Source organism: Stegodyphus dumicola, chromosome 1 (genome assembly GCF_044657685.1).
Source record: "Stegodyphus dumicola isolate Sdum_Otavi_A_Nest chromosome 1, ASM4465768v1".
NCBI classification, from domain to species: domain Eukaryota; kingdom Metazoa; phylum Arthropoda; class Arachnida; order Araneae; family Eresidae; genus Stegodyphus; species Stegodyphus dumicola.
In genome coordinates this window covers 152,275,189-152,300,736 of record NC_140768.1, presented here as the reverse complement: position 1 = coordinate 152,300,736, position 25,548 = coordinate 152,275,189, and the positions used below count along the sequence as shown (strand labels likewise).

The 25,548-nt window shown below is 31.0% G+C and overlaps 1 protein-coding gene across 3 annotated transcripts in view; it reads left to right on the top strand.

The window, feature by feature from the left end:
- The window catches only part of LOC118203681 (uncharacterized), a 115,851-nt gene that overhangs the window by 25,901 nt on the left and 64,402 nt on the right, over nt 1–25,548 (top strand). For all 3 annotated transcript variants that reach the window (XM_085822169.1, XM_085822162.1, XM_085822159.1), the window contains exons 3-8: nt 444–533; nt 2,319–2,397; nt 4,915–5,006; nt 7,749–7,965; nt 11,418–11,797; nt 16,022–16,085. In XM_085822169.1, the coding sequence (XP_085678295.1) occupies nt 444–533; nt 2,319–2,397; nt 4,915–5,006; nt 7,749–7,965; nt 11,418–11,797; nt 16,022–16,085 (922 nt within the window). The remainder of the gene's footprint in view (nt 1–443; nt 534–2,318; nt 2,398–4,914; nt 5,007–7,748; nt 7,966–11,417; nt 11,798–16,021; nt 16,086–25,548) is intronic.

Below are 25,548 nucleotides of genomic sequence, written 5' to 3'. Positions count from 1 at the left end.
TTATTTTTGCAGCTTGTAGATACTGTTCAGCTATGAGTTTCAGGCAAATTTTTACAATGTTAAATGTGTAATAATGTATTTAGAAATGCAGTTTTTAACTGTTAATAGCATAAATTCAGTATTAGTACCCTTGATGAATTATGATTGAATTTAAATTTCCAAACAAATAAAACATTTCTTTATAATTGTTCTTACTAAAATTGTTCAAATGATAGTTGTGTAAATTTTTGACAACAGCTTCCAAAAAGACTACAAGAAATCTAATTTTGCAAGGAACAATTTCATACTGAAACTGAGGTTGAGGACAATTCAAAGTACTATTTATTTATTTTAATATATAATCTTGCTACATATTATGTTTTTATTTATTTATTTTAATATATAATCTTGCTACATATTATGTTTTTATGTGGAGAATAATTAAAATGCTCTATATTTTTCAGGCGGCTAGTGCAGACAAACGGCATGCAGTGCTGTGCTACAACAATGGCGAACAGAAATTTCATATTAAAGATTTAAATAGTCTTACAGGGGTAAGTATGCTTTCTCTTTCCTAATTTTCTTAATTTTTTAAATAATGATTCAAAAAAATACACTGCATATTACTGTGCATGTAAGTTACTGTTTACTCTTATTTATTAAATCATTGAAAGTGAGAACACCTTGTTATAACTGGAAAATAGTTTTATTTTTCTTCAAGGTGCATTTGTCAGGTATCAGGCACCTCTACTTTTAAATAACATTTTGTGCCAAATGCGCCAAACCGAATGCTTCCTAGCTCCATTTGTTTGGGCCGCCCACTTTGTTTAAAGTTTGACAGCTTCTTAATAGAGCTCAGTTGGATAGGATTTTTTTTTTTTTTTTTTTTTTTTGAAATGAAATGATGATTACTCAAAAAGTTGCACGTAGAATTTAAGGAAACTGAACCGTAGAATATAACACATAGTATGGTATAATATTACATTAAAAAAAAATTACAAGACAATTATGGTGTTATAGAAATTAACATATGTATAAAATGAACAAATTAAATGTGTCAGGAAGTGTGGTGAAGTTCTAAAGAGGAGGACTGAGAGCAACTATACATCTTCCTTAAAGCATCCCAAACATGTTTGATAGGATTCATGTCTGGTGATCGAGCTGGCCACTCCATGTGCTGAATTGTTTGCTGCTGAAGATAATCATCTACGATGTGAGCCCTGTGCAATCTAGTTGTCCTGTAGCAGGAAGTTGTCACCTATTACCTTGGCATTAAGGGCATACATAAGCATCAAGGATATCATCTCTGTAGGCCTGAGCATTCACGGTTTCATGTGGGAAGATACGAAGGTTTGCACGTTCAGCCAAAGAAACACCACCCCAAGCACAGGCACTGTCTCCTCCATATGCATCTCTTTCATTAATGTTTGATGAATGATAACTGTTCCATGCTCTCTTCAATTCAAGTAACGTCTACCCTTGCTTTGGTGGATAAATCTGAACTTACCCATAAGGAGAACAAACCTCTTCTGATCAGCCGTCCGGTGGATATATTGATGTGCCCACCTCAAACGTTTCCTTCTCTGGTGTGATGTGAGCAGCACACAAATGGCTGGCTGCCTCGAGTCAGACCTCCTTCGTGAAGCCTTCTATGCTCAGTTGATGTGGACACCAACCTTCTGGTGGCTGCATCAAGGGAGGATCTGAGTTGAGTCGGAGATGCAGTTCTGCTCCTTTGTGCACATAAAAACAAATATGTCAGCACTCATCATAGCAATTAATCGTCCTTGGCTGAACCTCTTCGATGCCGAATATGGTTAGAAATTGTTGTCAAAGTATCTGAACTGCAGAAGGACTCGCATTTAGGCATCTGGCAATTCCTGTCTGACTCTGTCTTGCCACTAGTTTCCCAGTAGCTCTTTATTGCAGTTACTTTGGGTAAATGATGCCTGGAGGTCATTTTAACAAATTACCGATCCCAAATTTCTTATCTCGGTATCACAGCAAAATTTATAGGCTTTCTCTCAAACATGCGATGTTATTCTCCTTGTAAGTGACACATTGGAATTGCAACGCCACTAATTTGCATACTGCAGTTTTACTCAACAGCTCTTATTTGACAACATATTCAAATTTTATACGTATTGGCATATTTTTGGAGGAGTTATTGCTGTTTTAGTGATTTTTCTCAATTTTTAGAAACCAGTATATTAAGCATATTTTTAATTTATAAATGTTCATTGTATTGGAAACATTTGCATGCCATGAATATTGCTATCTGTAATAATGTCAAATTTGCATTTCAAATAACTTGTATGTGTTTTATTTATATTTTTCAGACATATGTAAATGGAATTAGGATTCCTGAACAGACATATATGAAGTTAAAGCGTCTAGATTGTATTAGATTTGGTTATGATATCCTTTATAAATATTTTTTCATTAAAATGTTTTCTTCTGAAAGTTTTTATTAAATTATTACAATAAAGTTCTGTTGTATAATTTTTGTGTATGTGGATTTGTGCTTGTATATAAAAAGACTGGAAAAAGTGGGTTATAATTCTTACTTTTAGTTTGAAGTAGTTCTTCCTTAATTCTTTTTATTTTGGTTATTTTCCTTTCCTCTCCTGAAAATAGTAATTCTTTATAATAAATCTCTCTAAATTATATAGTTTCAAAATTAATCCTCGTCATGTGCCAACTGTAATTAACCAAACAAAGTAACACTGAACCAAAACTGAATCAGCTTTATCCAGGCCTTCAAGGTATAATCTGTGCATTTGTTCTCTAGCTCTTTCTTCTGCTGACTTGCTGTTGCCATTTTTCTTATTTAACTACAAATGTGTTGTAAAAATTTGTTAAGGCATGGGTGCATGAGTTGCATAAGTGTAGCTATGGGTGTAAAGAAACATAAACAATTGCCATGGTTACTGATATATTCCAATGCCTCTGCATTCATTTGCAATTGAAAAAGTTATTATATTGTCATTAAAATTTTATATAAATGTATGTAATGGAATACAAAATTTTGAGGATTGTACCCACCATTGGTTTTGCAACCATGTAGCTGAAGTTTCATTGTCTGAAGTATTCCCGTAATCTCTGCTGTCTGTCCATTCAAACTCCATTTATCTTAAAGAGCCTGAGATATGGCAAAATAAAAATAGGTTCTTTGCTATGATGATGCCTCTGGGCAGAGATGCCTGTAAATCAGAAGTTTTTTTGTACAGAAATAATAATAAAACGCTTCCACATCCTATTTTGTCACCTGACTTATCCGTCTGCTATTTTTACTGGTGCTTAAAATATTAATACAACCACTTTGGGACTGTTTGTTGATTTTTTACTGATGGAGATACTGATGGAAAGGTAAAAGTTACTTTGAGTGCAAGTTGGCAGTTTTCGTAAATTTTTTAAAAAGATTCTCAAGCTATTGATATTTACCGCAAGTCGGCAAAACGTTGTCAGCCCGTCAAAAGAAAGTACACTGTAATATTTTAAAATACAAGTTTTAGATATTAAATAAGTATTATATCATACATAAAAAAAAATAATAAAACAAATGCATTGTTTTTTGCAAAATCCTATAATTTTTTTTTGCATTTTTCTTCTTCTTGTGCACTTGATCTGTTTTTGCTGTAAAAAAATAAGTAAGAGCATTGCACAAACTTGGCATCGCTCACAACTTTGCACAAACTTGGCCTTGCATATTAGCTATGTATTAAACTGATCTCATCATTATTCTCTTTAGTGATTTCGCACAAAATACTCTATCCTGCAGAAATTTTACCACATTTTCTTCCATTGCTGGGAAATACCACAGGTTTATATTTTAAATTTGAAGGCGAGAAATATGATTGAACTATAATAAATTGTTAAAACTTGGAATATTACAAAAGGAATGCATTAAAAATAATGATATTGCTTAAGTGAAGGAATGATTTGAGTACTGTTGTCTGAAGAATGATTGTGTGCATGGTGCCAGTTTGGCACATTCAGGAAATTTGGCAACTTTTGTAAGGTTGTTGATAATACATAAATACTTTTTTCCATTGAAACAAAATATTATGCAATTCTGATTTGATGGAGCAAATGAAGTGAAAGCAGCATTTAAAGAGACATTACAGATGGTTGAAAAAGTTGGTAAAGCAATGCTTGCAGAAACTATATGAGTGCTTGCAAAAGGATATCATGTCACAAGGGGATTGCTTTGCAGGTAGACATCAATATTTAAATTATTCCCCATTAGGAATTGAAAGTACCTGAACTTTCAGAGTCCTAGTCTTCCTAGTCTTTTCCACATGTAAATGGATTGGATTATTAAATTATGGCAAAGCACACGAGAGCTATCTGCCTAAAGGGAGCGATGCCTTCGTGAAGGACTTTCTAAGGGAAACTGGCTCATATACACGTTACACATGGGGAAAACCATGAAAACACCCATGCAGCCAGCCCCACATATAAATGAAAGCAATCAAAGCAGCAATATAAGATTTTTAAGTTGCTTTGTAATTTAGATTTTTAAAGTTTATTTTTAACAGCATATCTACTTTCTAACATAATTTTAAGGATAATTTTTCCATTATAATAGTTAACAAGAAATTTCTAATGCTAAGTATATTATATACTTAGGTAAAGAATAATAGTTTGCTTTAATGATTTGCTGTTAAAATTTCCTAGTTTACATGATAAACTATTTATAGAGCAGTTATACCAAAATTACACTTGTCAGACTTTTAGGAATGTATAAAATTGTTGGTTATTGGTAATAAAGAATTTAAAAAATTCTATTTGAGTGAATTAGGGTTTTGAGGTAACTAAGGGAATGTTGTTGTTGTTTATTATTTTAACAGAACATCTGAATATTTTTTATTTAGATTTTTTTTTTTTAAATTTCATTTTATGTGGAGTTTATTTTTTTCCTTTACAAAGTACGACCAGATGTTTTTTATTTAGAAAAGAGCTCAAGTGCCACTTCTCCTTCTAATGAAGAAAAATCAATATCGCCAAAAAATGATATTGAAAAGGTATCAATTTTAATGTTTAATAACTTTTAAAATTGTAAATTACTTTAGTTGAGCTTTAATTTGATTTAATGAATCAGTGTGTCAACAAAACGTCTCATTAAATCTTTGCATTTTTTTTTTTTACATTTCTCCTTGGTCGTTTATATTTGTAATTATGTATGAGTACATTTTCATTATTATTAAAAAATTAGTTAATTCTTCAGTTACATATCATAAACATGTAAGTTAGGTTTTTTTTTTTTTTTTTTATTATTATTAAGAAAGTTAGTGTTTTGCTATACTCGTATTTCTCGCATTGCAAAAATACAAACTCGCATCAGTTTTCTAGTGTTAAATAGTCATCTAATTATGAGGTATACTGTGAATTTTTCCCTTCCTAATTGACATGAAATTTATGTATTCATTGTTCTGCATCATTGCTTGAGGTGTCCAAATATAGAGACAGAAAATAATTTTTATTTTATTTGTAAGAAATTTCTGAGTATCATTAATGTGGTGACAAGAAAATGTTAGTATTATAGTAACTGTTATTCTCAGCAGCTGTAATGTATTGAATCCCATTTTATAATGTTTAGTTTTCATGCAACAACTATTTTTACCATCATTTGCTTGCTTTTTTAAAATCACCTTTGCCATTTTAACACTGTGGTTACTGATTTTTAGATTTTGAAAAAAAAAAAAAAAAAATTGATACCAAAAACTAAAATTGCGTATAAAGTCATTCCATTTTTTACTTACGTGTACAAAGTAAAGGAAGTATTGTAACCGCGAAACATTCCGTGAAACATATTTCAACAAAAATATCCATTTTGGCCGCTATCGAATGCGATTTAATGATGTTTTAGCATGACATGTGTGCATAAGGACAAAATAAAAGACCCAAATGAATTATAAAACTGATTAAAAATGGATTCAGAAGAGATTTTTTCATGGTGTCTGTACATACATACTTATATATGTACGTATCTTACATAACTCTAAAACGAGTTGCCTCAGAATGTTGAAATTTTGTATGTAAGACTGCTATAACATGTAGTAGTGCACCTCCCTTTTTGATTGCAATGAGCCTCAAACAGTACAAAGTCCGTAATCCGGACGTCCATTATCCGGAATGTTCTATAATCCGGACCTCAAAGCCACAAACTTTTTTTTTTTCGTATGCTTGACGCATGCACATTTAATGCATAACGGAAGGTATAAGCTAGGCTAAAATTATCTTTACTGATTCTAAGGCATTTCAGTTCATGTTGCAGATTGCGCTGTTCCTTAATTTTCTAATTGGATCGAGCTTATTGTTTTTTGCAGACTGTTAGAGCAATTTTATAAAAATTAAGCGTGAACTTTCGATTATGTCGAAAAGAGTTTCCAACTCCAGGGCTGCCTAAGGATCTACGAAGCGAAACCATGTTTCGATGTCCATTAAACAAAAAGTGGAATTGCTGCAAAAAATGGATAAAGGCATATCCGTCTCAAAATTATGCGAGGAGATTAGAAAGTCGGCTGTATATGACATAAGAAAAAAGGAACATTTTGAATTTTTTGTGGAAGCATCCTAACCTCTTTGCGCCGACTGTCACGATTCAGATGTATGTAATCCGTATGCACTGACTGAAAGAGCATAAAGCATTTTAGGTATTTATTGCACTTGTACTGCATTAAATTACTACCTAAAATTTGTTGTGCAATATGAAAACAGGATAGTAATGATTCGGGTTTTCTCAAAACATAAATAGTAGAATTTGTAAACTGTGCACATATTTCTGCCACAGCATGTGCAATAGCATATGTTTAAAAAACATGCTACTTGGGTATATTTTGGTTATGTTTTCAGAATATTTGATTGAAATTTAAAAATTAGGCGCCAAAAAAAAGTTATTTTGGTATAGATTATGAATAAAACTCTTAAGTTTTCAAAGCAATCAAGCATAAATTAACTTTTCTTCAAAAGCTACCCCCTCAAAAAAAAAAAAAAAAAAAAAAAAAAAAAGTTTTTATCTTCTGAAGAATAGGTATCTGTTTCTGATCATTCCCAAAATTGATAAAATTTATTTAAAATCATGGCAAAATAAGGTTGTCTTTTTTTCTTCCCACGGCCCAAATTTTAAATTTTGCTTTAGCATTCTTCTCTTTCATTTGATTGTACTGAAATTTTAAAAGTTCTGAACAGAAAAATGAAACTACTTGCAACTTAGAGCAACTTGTAAAAGGACGACTGAATTTCCCAAATGTGTTCTTATTGTCCATTTGCTTTTCTAGTACTTCCTTACTTGTCCCCTGGATTATTAATATCTCCATAGATCTAATTAGTATCCAGCAATAGGCAATAACGTCCATGCTGGGAAACTGTGCTATAAGTGATTAAGCAACAAATAAGAACAAATCTAAAGGCATGTTCACCATTCATTCTATACAATATTTTTTTCTGTGTTTTAAAAAAGTATCTTGCAGATAAATTGTGCTGACTGCTAATTTAACTGCTAGTAAAAGTTCTTGCGTTTAATTTCATTTCTCTATAATTTTAAAATGTATTTATTGAGACATTGAAAAGCTGTTCAGCTTTCTATCTAGAATAAGTATGATATATTTTCTTTAACTGTATTATATTATTTTTCATATTATCAACAACCATTTTTATTTTCTATATTGCATATTGTATGTGGCACCATTATCTGTGAATCATAAATCATTAAATGTTATAGTGCTGATAATCAAACATAACTGTATTTACTTTTTCTTCCATAGAAAACATTAGAAGAAGAGTTGAAAGCTAAAAAATCAAACCTGAAGTTTGAGGAGGCTTCTAACAAAAACAATAAAAACATTCATGGTTGTGAATTACCAGCTTTGACAAGGGAGGATAATCCGCCTGATACTTTATCATTAAACCTTAGTAATATTAGGCAGCAGGACAAAGAATGGGATTGGATTGGTCAAGATGGTGCACTTTCTGATAGTCCTGGTAACTTTTCATTGTATATCAATTAAAATCAGCTCGTCAAAAGCCTTCTTTAAAGTTTATCTTTAACTTGTCAATTACCTTTCAAATTTGGATTGAAATTTAATTTATTTTAAGAGTTTGAACTTAAAAATCAAATTGTAAAAGTTTCTTGAAGGGAAACAGAGAAATGTGTGTTTTATTTAGATAATAACATTTGATTACTTTGAAAGAATACCGGCTTTCCAACTTTTATCTTATGCCTTATGGTGACTATTTGATTGTGGAATATTTTTTGCAGGAGGGAGGATCTTAAAAATGTGTTAGAAAGTTTTTTTATTTCATTTTTTCTAATATTAAAACATCAATCTTTAAGGGAAAATTGTGATTTTTATTTCAGTATAAAGCAGAAGTGTTAAAAATTGTGACAATTTTTAATAAATTATGATAATGTGTGAGTAAATCTAAAGTAAACTTTCTAGATGTACTGTTTAATATCAAATGTACCTATATATATATATATATACACACACACACATATTAGTTCATCTGAAAGTTTTGCAATTTATATATATATGATCAATACAAATCAAACAGTACAATAACATAAAATTTCTTTGAATCACATAGGCACTATTTTGTTCTATGGCTTGCTTTCTCACTGGCAGCCAGAAAATTCATTTTTTTAAAACAAAGTTATTAGGTTTATTCATAAAGTATCAAGGTGCTGTTTCGCAGCCTCCAAAGAAGTTTAACTCCAGGCCATTACAGAACTTTGAAGTGCCCTGAAGAGACAAAAATCCGATGAAACTCGAAGTATAATGAATGTAGAGCATGGCATAAAATATCCCATCCATACTTAATAAATCTTTGACATTCACCAAAATGTGAGCATTGTCATTAATGGAAGACAATATGTCGATGATTGGTCAGTTCTGGACACATTACATCAATTTCTGATTTTAAAACTGCTATTTGGGAATAGTACTTTCCAACATATTATCTGATTTCGTTATATTTCATAATGTATAATTCCTTTGTAGTCTCACTAAGTAGTAGCATTACTTTGTTGTGATGCAGACCTTTAGTGATGTTACTAACGGAAGTTCTTTTGCCATACACTGTGACCCTTTTTTGTAAACCTTATTTTCCAGTATTCACTTGTCATCTCCAGTAATGAAAAATTTCAAAAAAAGGAGCTTCTTTATTGTTTTTTCAACAAAGAATTACATGTCAAAACTCAATCAATCATATTTTGCTGTTAAATTGGAATTTGCTGTATATGGTACAGCTTACATACATATTCTTCTTCAAATTACATCATAATATTCTTCAAATGATTCTACAACATACAGTACATAATCTTCTTCAAATGATTATGTACTGTATGTTGTAGAATATGTAGTCTATCTGACAAGTCATAAACTGCATAAGATGGATTTTCAGTGACAGCTTCTTTTAATAGGTCCTTGTTTATAGAAAATGATCCTTAAACTTCTCAAGCTACTTTTGAATTGTCTCTTCAGAAACAGCACTTTGTCAATATGCAGCACAAATTTTATGAACAGTTTGACTAGTATTTTTTCCATTTTTAAAATAAAAGAGAATAATATGATGAACTTCTGAGTTCCTCCATTCTTATCAGTAAAATAAAAAATAATAATAATAAAAAAAAAAAAATCTGATATTTACACCACATGACTTCTTTGTATGAAATATTAAATTATATGCATTTTTTCTTGCATTTCATTTAAACTTATTGGATTGAATTAAATGTACTTCGCCGACAGCGCATAAACCACAAGAGAATAAATGCATTCTTTAAAATTCACTCTAGTATTTGTTTACCATAGCGACACTCTGGCGCTAGATTCACTTAGTATTATATTTCGTTCATATTATAACTCGTAATGCACAAAATTTATATCATTTAAAGAAAAGAATTATCTAATCGTTGCCACATGTTCTATTCAAATACTATAATAAAGCTAGAATGATGTATAAAAGAAATTAAACAAAAAAGAAACAGTTTTTCACAGACGATTAAGTATTTCTCATGCAATTAATTCAGCTCTCACTTCGCGAGAAGGCAAAAATACATAAAAACTCAAAATATCTATATTAAAAATTACGCAGTAAATCTTAAACACTTATTTCCTCGAAAAAAATTCCAGAAAGGATTAAGCATGATTTAATTGGCAATAATAAATGAAGGCGTTATCTTTGTTGTTGCGAAGCTAAGTTTCTCTAGATTGGCAACAAATCCACTAGTCTGCTGTTTCAAATGTAAACAATCAATGGCCGCCATAAAATAAAAACTTAGTGGCACTTAAACAATTTTAAAATTGTTTATAATTCTAAAAATATTGCATACAGATTTACTAAAGACATAAAAACCTTAACTGGAAGATAAAAACAACATAAGTGAATCATTTTTAAAGCAAAAAATGTACAATTTACAAACATATAAGAGTAAAGAAACTAAGATCACTGAGCCGGGTAACAGAGTGGATATATATATAAATTAATTTTTTTAAAACGTGTTGAACTTTTTGGAGCAGCAGCTCTTGGTAACTTTTAGGCGAGCTTACTACAATTTTTATATTAATATATTTATATATGTTTGGTGCGGCCGATTGCAACCAAAATACGAGGTGCACATCTACATGTTATAGCAGTCCTATATACAAAATTTCAACGTTCTGAGGTTACTCGTTTTTGAGTTATGCGAGATACGTTCGTACGTACATATGTTCGTACAGACGCCACGAAAACTTCTCTTCAGAATTAATTTTAAAGCAGTTTTATAATTTTTTTGGAGGAAACGAGTCTTTTATTCTGTCCTTACGTACAGATATCACGCAAAAACATCGTTAAATTGCATTCGATAGCGGTCAAAATGGATATTTTCGTTGAAATGTGCTGCCTGAAACTTTTCGCGATTACAATACTTCCTTTTTATTTCGTGCAAGGAAGTAATTATGCTGCAGTACTGCTAGAATTTTGCAGTATGAGCAGAAAATATATTTAGACACCTGCTTTGATCAAGGTCTTTCCTTATTTGTAAAAAATAAATAACTAGAAGGAAACATGCATCAATTTGAAAAACCACAGAACTTTCTAGATGACCCCATATATAAAAAGTGAATTTTTTTTTCTTTCATTGAAAACAATCTGAAGAGTGTTTTTCAAAATCAGTAAGAAAAATATCAAATGAAAAAGCATCCTTTTATGTAATCTTGCCAAAAAATTTTATTAATTGTGAAGGTTTTACTGAAGACACAAAAAATTTAGTGTTTCAAGTAATATAATTCTAATTTTCATTTTAAAAGAATTTATTTTTTAATTAATTTATCATCTACCAGTTTATGAAAATTGTAGTGAAAATTATAGTAGTAGTTAAGAAAATTACTTTATTCCTCTTTGTCTAATGTAACTGCTCATTAAAATAAAATCATTCAAATTTTGAAATCTAGATTATAGTCAAAGGAGCGAAACTTCTTCATGTTCTGCTCCTCCTAACTATGGTACTACTACAGGAGAGGATCGTGATACTGGTTCAGCTCATTCATCTCCTGCTGCTACAGCATTTACTATAGCATTTGAAACTGAAGCAAGCACACCCAGGAAGAAGCTTGGGATAAGGGACAGCATTAGTAAATTTGCACCTAATAAAATAGATTCAGAAAGTCGAGTATCTTTTCAAAAAAGTAACAAAACAGAAGCAAGTCCAGCACCCTTCCAGAAGAGTAATAAGGCAGATACTGGCCCTGTGTCTTATCAGAAGAGCAGCAAAACAGATCCCAGTGCAGCACCTTATCAGAAGAGCAGCAAAACTGAGCCTAGCCCAAAAAAGGTAAGTTTTAATTATGCCTTTTACTTGAACAATTAGAAGAATACAGTAAAACCTAAGTTCACAAACTTAATTTGTTTCTTAAGATCATTCATAAACTGAAGCACTAGTCCTCATAAGAATTAATGTAAAATGGAGTAATTTTTTTCATGGGTCACAGATGATTGATTATTTAAACTTTACAATAGTACTTTGTGCACAAGTTCATAACCCAAAATCGATGTAAATTGTTAAATGTAAAAAGAGAGTACAAAGGAGATGGTACAAGTGGATACTAAAGAGGAAGATGTTATTCTTTGGACGGGGAATTTTATTTCCATGGAAGCATAAGATAATTAATTGTCTTTAGAAAATGTCTGTTATCGTTGTCTCTAAGTATCACGTGACTCTGCTGAGACTCACTTGGCCTCTGTTTCACTCAAAATTTCTTCAATATGATTAGTTGTTTTAAAATTTTTCTAAAGTGACACATGGCATTGTCACTGAAAATGCTTATTCTATAAACTTGCTATTACTTTATCTGGGTCATATTATAACGTGAAAACTTTGCATCTTACCCAGTTTTGCAGATTATAGAACTAGATCAGTTTTCTTTCTGTCTTTTCTTCTATAAACATTTCTTCCACAGTTGCCTTCTGTTGTTGCTTCTGAAGCTGTTGTAATTCTTTCTTCTTTAGCTCATTTTTTATGGATCTCTAATAATTTCAAGTCTTTGTTTTTAATTTCCTAGCCTTAGGTTTTGCCTAGAGATACAATTTAATAGATAACAAAAAATGTCATAAGTGTGAAAGTGCTCAAAGTGTGTGCCTGCAATTCATTCTGGCTATAATTTCCTGCAGACCAAAGTTATGCTCTGTAAGTTACTTGCTGCCGAGCTTCATTAATAGGAGTTAAGCAATGAAAAATATTAAAATGGTGTTTCTAGGAGGCTCTGAATTTTAGTTATGTTCTAAGGTTAATCCTAAGTTTTTAACAGTTATCTTTAGTTAAAGCTATTTTCTCATCCCTCCTAATTTCAGTTTACAATTTCCTACCGGAATGTGTGTTTAGAATTGCAGTTAATGCAAATGAGTAAGAGTGGTATTTAAGTCAAAGTTCCACTGACTTTGTTAGAGAACCTCAGAGTTTCTGACTAGTGCGCGTTCGCCTTTTGGCTATGTTTCCCTCTAAGCTATTACTACGCTCGGCCGTATTTCAGACCCTTGATAGCTTGCCAGCTTATTCGATATTACTCATTTGCATTAAACTACTTTTGATAGCTTTGGCTATATCTTTTTAATGCTTAATTAAAAAGATATAGCCAAAGCTTAAAAAGATATAGCCAAAGCTTAAAAAGATATAGCCAAAGCTATCAAAAGTAGGCGGATTAGTTAAGTTTTATTTCTTATTACCTTAAGTTGAGTTCAAACCCAAGGGGAGGCTTTGCTGTACGCTCTGAGAAAGGAGCCGACTATTTAATTCATATTTTGAGAAATAAAGGGTAGTTAACCCTTCTTGAGTTTACGTTTCTGTTCCTGAACAAAAGTGATTATTAACTGTTCATGAGGTTCCTATACATTTAGCTGTTAGCTAAAAGTGTGAAACCCCACAATGTTATATAGGTTACCTTAAATCACCTTTGGAAATCATATGTTGCCAAATTGAGTGTTCATAACTCATTCTTCATCCAAGATGCTTTTGTTATTCAGATAATTTTTTCATGAAGAGAGGAATTTGTGATCTGAGGTTCTACTGTAAATGCATTGCAGAGAAAAGGTTTAAAAAATATATTAAAATAATATTTTTCTATTAGAGAGCCTGCGCAGAGCATGTAAAGGGTAATTATTGCTGTAAATACATGCATGTGTAAAGTTTGATGCAGATCAGGAAGTTCACATGAAGATTTCTTTTGTGTATGAGTAACATGTAAAAGATGCTGAAACAATTTTTGAAGTTCAGAGTTGCCAACTCTCCCGATTTAGGCTGGAGACCCCCGATTTTTGACCGCTCTCCCGCCAACCCGATTTACAATATATTTCTCCCGACTTTTTCTTATTCTTAAAATTTCTCACGATTTTTATGGAACTTGGCTTAATTACTTTGTTATATGAACAAACAAAAAAAAAAAGTGGATTTGGACGTCTGAAAGCAATTGAATTTTCTCTAGATTATATCTAAAACAAAAACTTGCGAATTAGATAACTTCTGCTTTGTGAGTGAGAGCATATACGTATCCAGAAACTTCGTTCTCCAGTTCTCCAATGGGCATCGTGCTCCACCTGCGTGTCATCTGGCATATATTAGCCAATGAGGACAAAGCAAGCTGTTATTTGGATGTTCTTTAGTTACTTCTTCTCATTTTGTCCTGAGTTGTGTGAGTACACGTGAATTCAGGAAAGAGTTTTAGAAATTATAATCTTTTGTTATGTCTGTGAGAAAGGTGAAATACTCATGTACGTTTCAAAAATCATACACAGTTGACTTTCCTTCCATTATTTTCTCAAGGAAATGTGATAAATTTGCGATGTGTACCGCCTGTCGTTGCGATTTTTCGATTTCGCATGGTGCAGGGGCGGATGTTCTAAAAAATGTGCATACACAAAAACACAAGGACAACAGGAGTTGTTTTGAAAAAAACGAAAAATTAAATTTTTCTTCGGAAACAAAGGACCAAAAAGTTATTAATGCAGAATATCTGTTCTCTGCCTTTTTACTGGAGCACAACCTGCCACTGAATGCATCGGATCACGCTGCAGTTTTATTTAGAAAAATGTTTCCGATAGTGAAATCTATAAGAAATTCTCAAGAATCAAAACAGGTGCAATTGTTAAAGAACTGGATTTTAAAAATAAATCTTCAGTTATTGATTGCATTAAAACAGCTCCGTTCTGCCTCTCTACGGAAGCAATAATACCGATTCAAAACTGTATCCAATTGTTGTTTCTTTTTTTAATCCAGAGTCTTTAGAAATTGAGTGCAGTTTACTTTCTGTCCCCACTTTAGAAGGACATTTGACAGGTTTTAATATAGCACAGCTAATTATTAAAACTTTAAAAGAAAATGCAGTTCCTCTGGATAATTGCTTAGCACTTGGTGCCGATAATGCACCAGTATTGGTAGGCTTGAAAACTGGTGTTGCAGGCATCTTGAGAAAGGAAAATTCAGATTTGCAAATTATGAGGTGCACCTGTCACCTCTTAAATTTAGCAGCTGAAAAAGGGGCAGCTTCTTTACCAATAAATGCGGATGAACACATTGTTGATATTTATTATTATCTTGAAAGGAGTTATAAAAGGAAGGAAAAATTGAAACAGTTCCAACAGCTGCATAACAGCAGTTTACAATTAGAAAACTTGGATGAAGTTATAAAATCAGCTAGGACTGACACCCAGTGGAGTTTAATTGGAAAACTGAAAGATGCTGATGGAATTTTAAAATATAGTGAACTGTCTAGAATTATGTTGGCCATCTTGACAGTTCCCCATAGTAATGCAGAGTGTGAGAGGATTTTCAGTGTTGTTGGAAAATGAGGATTAAATTTTGATCTAATATTAGTGATGACAAATCAGAAAAACTTTTATTAACGAAAGCAGGCCTAAGTGGCAATTGCTAGGAACAAAATTATGAAATTTCTTTCTTAAAGAAAGCAAAATCTGCCACTGTTTATAACATTTGTACAAAAACTGATTAAAGTTTTTTTTTTTTTTTTTTTTTTTTTTTTTTACGATGCAAGTAATAAAAATATTTTTTATGTGTATGTGTTGCTTGCATTTAAGAATTAGTTACTATTTAAAGTTAATTCATTATCAAAAACTATATTTTCATCATTTAAAAAGTCTTTTTAACATTGTGAAAAATCTCCTGATTTCTTAAAAAAATCTCCCGATTTTTGAGTGTCATAGGTTGGCAAGTATGGAAGTTATTTTAATGAACTATGTATATGTATATATATAGCAAAGAAATATAATTAAAATATAATAAATTTTGTTTCAAAATTTCAAGGCTTGCGAATCCAAATAATATATTGTTTAATAGTTAATACTGAATATTTATTTTATTGCTTTTGTAGGACAAATTAAATTACATGTAGTGCTTTTGAAATTATGTCTCAAAAATACAAAAATTAATTAACATTGCTATCTTAAAACAATACATTTTAACAGTCTGTGAGTACTTGTTATTATAAGAAACTGATTTTCTTTTGAAGGTTTTTTATATTATTTAACTTTAAATTTTATTACTTTCCAGTTACCACTGCCAGATAAGGGTAAAACAAAATCAAAACCTGAATTTGGATGTGGTGATATCAAAGGTATAAAATATTTGGCCCTCTTTTATTATTATTCTTTAATTTTAATAAAGTTTTGTTTGTACTTCAAGACTTTTCAAGATTTGCTAGTTATTTTAAAATTTGGTCTTTAAATGTTTATATAACACTCCTTTATTTGTGACTAGCAGCTTCGCTGCCAGCCTTTGTCTGGCTTTTAAATGTACCATAAAAATGGCTGAAGGAAACACCAAACGTTAAATTTAAAAACTGCATAGAATTTTACTCTGCAGAAAAACTTCATAAAAAAAAGTTATTACGTATAACAAAATTACACTGAAATAAGCAATATCCCTTAATACAAATATTAATTATCCTAATAAATAAATTAATCAACTTCCCTTTCCAAAATCATAAGAACTCAAATGGTATAAAGGAGGTTAAGAAATTTGTTTCCTAAAAAAATCACTCAAAAGTTTTCAGTATCTTAAAAACAGTGAAATGAGCAATAAATAACATAAAAGAATACAAAAAATAAAAAATTCTGAAAAGCAAAGAATAATTAATGATATTTTATCTTATATTTGCAAGAGAAAAAAATTAGGCGCTACTTTGGTAGACGGTTGCATGGATTTTTGGCGATTTACAATGGCGCGGTTTTTACAGTCATCAGCCATCTTGAAAAATCCTGTTTTTATGTATTTTACGCATATGGTAAAGTATTAGAAACTTTACAAAAATAAATATCGTTAAAAATAATGGATTAATTTTTTGTTGGAAACGTTGTTTTTTAAGATGGCTCGCAAATATAAATAAATACATTTACTAAGAGTATAAAATGCTAAAGTATGGTTAAATTATTACTTTCATATAATAGAATAAAAACATTAAGCCAACATTTAATTGGATTAAAATATTACTTAAATTGAATATCGAATTAAAAACATCATACCAGCGTTTAAAGGAATTAAAATATTACTTAAATACTTTAAAATAAGTTTTATAGGATTTAATTATTTAACATTAAAACGTATGTGGCAATAAATATCTCATGAATTTTTGAAAACATTGTATTAACTTTTTAATAAAAGTTGAAGTATACAATTATAAAGTAAAAGAAAATTATGTACTTACATTTTTTTAAAGTATTTTATCTGTCGTATATTGATAAGTACCACACACACACAAGTTCTTTAAACGATCTTCATCTGTGATCCACATCTCTCGCACTTCATTGAAGAAGCAATTTGCGAGGTTTTCTCCAAAAATTTAAAATAAATTTCCTCTGACGCTATTAACAATTTTTAAATAAATCTTCGTTTAGGAAAGCCAGGTTGGCCAAAAAAAAGGTCTCAAAGGGCAATTTCTTTATTCCAATACCAATAATTCTTGGTAATTACCAATAACAACATTCATCTTCGAAACGGACATATCCATTCTATTTGAAATCTGAGGAATTCGAAGAGATGACTAATAAAATTTTAAAATGGCGTGGTGATGCACAAATATTCAGTAACCAATCAGGGAGCTGATTGCATCACGCATAGAATTAAAATTATTTAAATAATCATTCATAATAAAATCATTTAAAAAAATGCAAAATTAAATTGTATTTTAATATTTAACAGCCATAAATAATGTTTAAAACATTAGATTAAATTTATAGATATTAGTAAAACCAATTACTTTTTAAATAAGGTGACGTCATTGATTACATCATCCACAACATAAAATTATATAAAATATTACAAACAAAAAAATTTTTATTTCAAATAAAAATGCAAAATTAAATTGATTTTTAACATTTAGAAGCCATAAATAATATTTAAAACATGGAATTTATGCATAATAAAATGCATTATTTTTAAAATAAAATGACAACAGAGTATCGGTTACCAGAAATAACTTATCCAGCAATGGGCTTACCATAAGTCCTATTACTTGCCAAAAGAAAAATCGCCAAAATCTGTGCAACCGTCTATCAAAGTAGCCCAAAAATTACAATGAAATAAGCTATATCCCTTAATACAAATATTAATTATTCTAATTAAAAAAATTAACCAACTTTCCGTTGAAGAAAAAAAATCATCCAAAACTTTTCAATATCTTACAAACAGTGAAATAAGCAAAAAATAACATAAAAGAAACTCAAAAAACAAAAAATTCCACGCACAATTTTACTCTGCAGAACAACTTTATAAAAAACGACAATGAAATATGCCAATCTCTTAAAAACAGTGACATAAAAAGTACGATGAAAAATTGTTGCCAAACCCATATTTCTAAAAGAATGAAACTATTCAAAATGATGCGATTTCATCAAAAATTATCAACAACAGTAAGAAAGGAAAATTGTTGCCAAAATCACATTTTTAAAGATGTAAGATGTGCGAAGTGTACTTGGAAGCGTCATTTAAAAAATTTTTTAAAAATACAAAATATTATCATTTTCCCAAAATTCTTTTTGTAAAAGCAATCACAAGGATGAAAGTTTAATGTGTCCAAAAATCAAAGAAAAATAAACTGTACATTTTTAAACGTAAACTTTTTTAGAAAAAATCCTGTTGAAAAGGTGTTTGTTAAATAAATTCGTATTTAATCGATTTATTGAAACACAAAATTTATTTTAAGTTCGTAAAATAGCTAAGTGCCTACATTTCATGCCGATGTGAAAATGGAGTGCAAAGAGTAAAATCTCGCTTTCCTATAGCCCATTATGTCTCAAAATGACGCACTTTCATCACAAAACATAAAATAAAAAAATTCTAATTCGAATTTCGAAAAAATCGCTTCGAGGTGCACTGGCTCTTGTCTATATGCACCTGTGTACCAAATTTCATAGCCGTGAGTCTATTAGCTTACGCGCAGCGCTAATGAAAGACACACACAGACAGACTCTTTGTTTTACTATATGTAGAGGTTAAAAATGCTAGTAAAAATATAGCAGTTTCATGTATATTTAAAAAATTTCCATTTTGGAAACATGGGCAGTAAAATACAATGATAAAATTTTACATATTAGCATTTACATATTGGCATTTGAATTTCTTATTATCTTAATTTCATGACTGAAATTGGTGAAGAGTTAGAATTCTTTAACAGAATTATTTTTAAATCTTGAAGCTATATATTACAAACATTGATAAATTATTTCTGACTATTCAGTACAGTAATTTGTAAATTAATATGTAATCTCAAGATATGGTATATATGTATATACTATACAAGGTGTGGCTATTAATTTCCAGGACTGCTCTAATAACACCAGAACAGATGATGTGAAAAACATAACCTTTTAATATGTTTCGAAGTAATCCCCATCTGCCGTAATACACTTCTGTGCTCGGCTGAATAAGTTGTGGAAACGACTTTTAAAGTTTTCTTTCGGAAAGTTCATCAATGTTGACGTCAAGTTGCATAACAACGCCCGCCCCCACATTGCGTTCCCAGTGAAGAGGTTTTTGGTCAAGCATGAAGTCGTGGACCTGCATCTTCTGCCATACTCTCCTGACTTGGCCCCAGCAGACATATTTTTGTTTCCCAAACTAAAAACTGTGATCAAAGGAACACGCTTTGTGCATGATGAAGACATCAAGAAGAATGTGACGTCGACATTGAAGAGCCTTCTGAAAGAGGACTTTAAAAGTTGTTTCCACAACTTATACAGCCGAGCACAGAAGTGTATTACAGCAGATGGGGATTACTTCGAAACATATTAAAAGGTTATGTTTTTCATACCATCTGTTCTGGTGTTATTAGAGCAGTCCTGGAAATTAATAGCCACACTTTGCATTTTAATTTGAACTGTCTGACAAGCTTTGTAGTTAATTTGTTTTAATTGCATTCAATGGAAGTAATTTGTGATAAATTGGGGAAAATTATTTAAATTGTTGGTAAAAGAAATAATTATCAGCAGATTGAAATTTGTATAGGGCAAAGAAATACTAGTACCTTCCAGTATAAACTTTATTATTATTTCGTACCATACGATGATTTATATTGAGTCTCACATGTTAAAAACTTCTAAATCAAATTGATAATCCATTATGTATGATTTTCAAGATCTTAAACAAACTATCCATTTTACCTCAAAAAGTTTTCTGAAAAATTTTAGTTAAAAATAAGTTTGTGAAAACGTATGAACAATTTGATTTTAAGGACAATTTCTGTATGGTATCAGCACCAAACCTGCTATATCAGAAATTCTTATTCGAAAAGTCAAGTTTTGTAGAGGTGAGTTGCCTAACATCATTCTGAGCTTGTCTAGCTCTTTATTTAGTGAATTAGCTACCCTTTTATTATTTCTTATGTAGTTTTATTATTTAAAAATTTCTTATAATTCTTTTTATCTATGGCAGTTTGGATAAAATAGTATTTAAAATTTAAATAAATGCCAAATTTGAAAATAGTTATACAAACTATTCAAAACTGATTTATTTAGTCGATCACATTCTACAAATTTAGTTACAAGATTACAAGAAAAGTAGTTAGTATCATACTTAAATGTATATAATCTATAGTTATAGATTACACTGTATGCTTTACATATAGGTTTTATCATTGCTACAGTCATATATCATTTAAATAAGTATTAAACATTTTTTTTTGGGGGGGGGGAGGTGGATTGTCTCTTCTTATTTTTAATGAAACTTTGCTTTCAAAAACCATTTGATAAATGATTTGATTAGTTCATAGTGAAGATTATGATCTATTAAATAAGTTGTTGACTCTGATAACTGAAGACCTGTAATAATCATAATAAATAGAGGTCATTGTCATCAATTTATAACTTCTGAAACAACATTTATAACTTGTGTTCAAAAACAATGTTTTTTTAAATTAATTAATTTTTTTAAGGGGGGGGCAAAAAGAAACAGAAGAAAAGTTTTTTCCCCTTTTCAGAAAATATAAAAAATTTATAATATTTTTAAATACTTATGTTATGAATTTTTTATATATGTAAGTAAGTTTAGTGAAATTATATGTGAAAGTGTAGTATTATTTATTGTATAATGAACCTTGAAGTGCTTGAAAGAGATGAAGCTGTTCAGGGAAAATAACATTACAGGGACAAGTGTATTCAATATTGAAGTAAATGGCTGTCTAACTAAATTGGCAAAATATTGCCAGGTTGGTGATGTTTTTACCGACTAATTTTTGTCACCAGATTTGGCTTAAAATAAAAAAAAGTTTGCAAACTTAGTGATCATTTGATGACATTTTGATCCAGTCCCTGTATAATTGTGATTGATCCCTGTATGTAACTGTGACCACATCCAGCCCTTATCTGTAACTTTACCATATCCAGCTCTTATATATAACTTTACCATATCCAGTTCTTATATGTAACTTTACCATATCCAGCTCTTATATGTAACTTTACCATATCCAGCTCTTATATGTAACTTTACCATATCCAGCTCTTATATGTAACTTTACCATATCCAGCTCTTATGTGTAACTTTACTATATCCAGCTCTGATATGTAACTTTACCATATCCAGCTCTTATATGTAACTTTATATGCCTTCCACTAATTTTGAGAAATAGAAGATACTAGAGATTTCTCAGTGGCTAGGGGAAACTATATAAGATCGGAGAGAGCATGAGCTCTCACATTTTCTCAGTTGTTTTAGTTCAGCATGAGTTTTGAGAGATCTCCAAAGAATCTTCCCTTTTTTGAAGAGCTTTAAATTTTATGTAACATTCTTTTTAGTTGGAAGTGTAACTACTGATTGTTCTGTGTGATACTGAGAAGAGCTGTACAAGTATTTTTTTGGAAAGTTAAGAACTGTGAAGTGTTTTTTTTTGGGGGGGGGGAAATAAATTTTATCAAGCTATCATCGGTTCTGTGTACATTCAGTCTATTACAAACTCGCATGCCCACCCAATTCCATAAAATTTATTACATTAAAATTTGATATGAAACTTTTGCGTAGAATATTTCTATTTCAAAATTTATCTGTTTTTGTTTTTCATATACTTGGTATTCTTGGGGCGATGTACTCTGATTCATATAATTTAATGTTGCTTCTTCCCTCTAAATTTATTTATTATTATTAAATAATATTTCCAAGTTTCAGGAAATTTCCTCTGGTATAATCCTGAAATTAATTCTAGCAGTATGATGACATACCATCATGAAATTTAATGCACATATTTTTCCTTATGTATACTGCGAAATAAATATAAAATACCTCAATTTATTAAAAAAATATCATTAAATAGATTTCTTTCTTTCGTTTAGCTGCAGAATGTCTGCAAAAAAAGCCTTATTTTATTCCAGATTGGGAAGATTCTAATCTCAATCTTCAGTGGAGAAAACAACTCCTATTATAATTATATTTGTGTTTTCAAGTGTTAAGGTGCCATTTAAGAAGAGACCTCACACAAATTAAATTTACCTAAAATCTAACCTAACTATTTAGCATTACGTTGTAATTTATAAGGACCGATTAGCCTCGTGTTGAACTGGTGATGATCATGAGTAATAATTAAATAAAACATACATTTGTTATCCAATGTATATATCTTAAATTTTATTAAGTTTCTTAAGTAGGAAAGTAAACAAAATTATCAAACAAAGTATACCAAGAATAATTAAGAATAAATGTCCTCTGGGATTTATTGAATAATTAAGTGAATTTGCTACATAATACAAGTAATACCATAATTAATTTACCTCTTAGCACAGTGAACGTACATTATGCGGATAGACTGGAATTTTCTTGAAGCGCACCTGCAAAACCTGGAAAAGTCAGGGAATTTCATTCTCCTGTTTGAGTGGCAACCCTGATATACTATTATAAGTATCTAGTTGTTATTTAAAAGGTTTTGTGTGTGTGTGTGTGAGAGAGAGAGAGAGAGAGAGAGAAAATATGAAAGTGGCCAATTTCCATATCTGAAAAATTTATCAATAAAATTTTGTTTCAAGAAAAATTGCAAGCTTGACTGATTTTAGTTATAACAAGGTCTCACAATTATTTAGGTGATGTATTAAGCTGCTCATAAGCCTTAGATTGGCCAGTATGAAATGGAGGTCACTCAGTGGTTACAAATGTCACAAACAGTGGTAAAAAATTGATCCCCAATTTTATTCAAATCAAATCTAATCAAAAACCTTCGAGTCGCGTTTCAAGAATTCTGTTAAATTGCAAACTTGCCTTACTTCGGTCCGTGATAAGGGATACACGTCAACAATTGTCCAAAATTGAACATGAACTCTATAAGCTTCATCTGGAACTCGCTAAAACATATCCAAAATTCACTGCCCTTGAACAAAAGTCTTGGTCTAGAACGGAGAATGCAGTTAACCGTCATAAAAACACCCTTGCAGTTAAATTCGAAAAACTTCTTTTACAGTCTTCCAGTTCAAGTAGTTCAAAAAATCTTCCCATTGTAAACATCAAGCCAATAGTTAATATTTCTAATGTTAGTCTTTCAGAAGAACAAGAGAGAATTCTAAAATATAATTTTAACTTCTCACAAACCTGTAAACCCTCGATTCCAAAGATTTTGGCTCCTATCGAAAAAGCTTTCAAGTTCAGTAAAGTTTCAGATTCACAGAAAGAAATGATTAGGCATCTTATCGCTCATAATGTGAAATTCAATAATAAACCTTTGAAACCAAATCTAATTGCGAGAGAAAGAGCTACAATGCGCGAGATTCATTCTAACCCGGATATTGTCATTTCAAAGGCCGACAAAGGTGGCCAGATAGTCGTCATGGATAAGAACACTTACATCGATGGTGTCACTAAACTCTTAAACGAAGGACCATATAATCTGATCCCTAAAGATCCTTCACCTTCGGACTTATCCAAAATAAAAACTGCGATCAAATCTTCGCAAATCATTTCAAGCAACTTAAAACATTCGCTTATCCCATCTGTTGCGAATTGTGCCAGATTATATGCTCTTCCCAAAATTCATAAAAGTGGTATTCCTTTCCGCCCTATTGTATCAAATTTAGGTACTGCCTCGTATCCATTAGCTAAATATTTAGTTTCTAGATTTTCCAATCTATTAGACAATAACATTTACACCATAAAAAATTCAATAGAGTTTGTAAAAAAGGTTAAAAACATTTCTCCTCGTAATTTACTCATGGTTTCTTTTGATGTAAAATCATTATTCACCAATGTCCCAGTGGAGGGTGCATTAAGATGTCTAGAAACCAGACTTCGTGAATTTCATTTCTCTTGCATCGAAATTGATGAGCTAATTTCTCTCACTCAACTCTGTTTGAAACAAACACATTTTGTTTTCCAAAATAAATATTACAAGCAAACTGAGGGATTAGCCATGGGAAGCCCCCTCAGTCCCATCCTGGCTGATATCTACATGCATTATTATGAATCAAAATTGTTTGAAACTTTAAACTTCCCGGCATGGTTCCGCTACGTAGACGATACTTTTACCCTGTTTGAAGGTAATAAAGATGATTTAAATAGATTTCTTTCAACAATGAATTCTATTGATCCTGCTATTCAGTTCACTTTTGAACTTGAGACTTGCAATTCTCTTCCGTTTCTCGACATTCTGGTCACACGTAACACATCCAACTTCAGTACTACAGTTTACCGTAAACCTTCATCGGTTTGCCTTCCACCACACTTTAAATCATGTCATCCGACTAAACAAAAGTTAGCTTCATTTTATTCCTATGTTTTCCGTGCTCTTCAAGTTTGCTCCTCCAAACTAGCCCTTGATGAAGAACTAAATTATTTAAAAGCAATAGCTATTGACAGGGGCTTTTCACCCAACATTATTAATCAAGCAGTTAAAAAATTGTCATCTCAACACACTAAAAGCCACACTCTTATTTTAGGAGATTATAAAAATTCTGTTGTCATTCCCTTCTTTCCATCAATTAGCTATAAAGTTGCACATATTTTGCAGAAATTTAACTTTCGGGTTGTTTACTCTCCCATCAATAAAATTCCAACTTCTATACTCAAGGACCCCATTCCGGATATGAATTCCTGGGGTATTTATAGGATTCCTTGCCAGTGCGGTTTAATTTACATTGGCCAAACTAAGAGAGCCTTAAAATTTCGCGTCAAAGAACATGAGGCATATGTTAGAAAAAAGGAAACACAGAAGTCTTCTGTTGCTCAACATTGTTGGTTCGAAAATCACACTTTCAATTTTTCTGCTGCCAAAATTATTCAAAAAACATCTTCCATTGGAGAACTGGATTTTCTAGAGGCATTTCACATTCATAAAAATCTTTCTGTTCTAGTTAACGATCCTAATTCCAATCCAAATTTGCCTTCGGCTTTTAGAGAAATTATGTTTTAGTTCTGGTTTCGCCAACAGATGGCGCCACTTGCTTATTCTTGTCCAGGCTTTCTTATCTTATCTAAACATTATTTCCTATCTTGTTCATTTGCGGTTTTGCAGCTGAAGATGATGGTTCGGTAAAACCATCGAAACTAGTCCTGTGAAAATTTTGTAAATTAATGCTGATTTTTGTTGTTTGACTTCTGAATTAGTGGTATCCAGT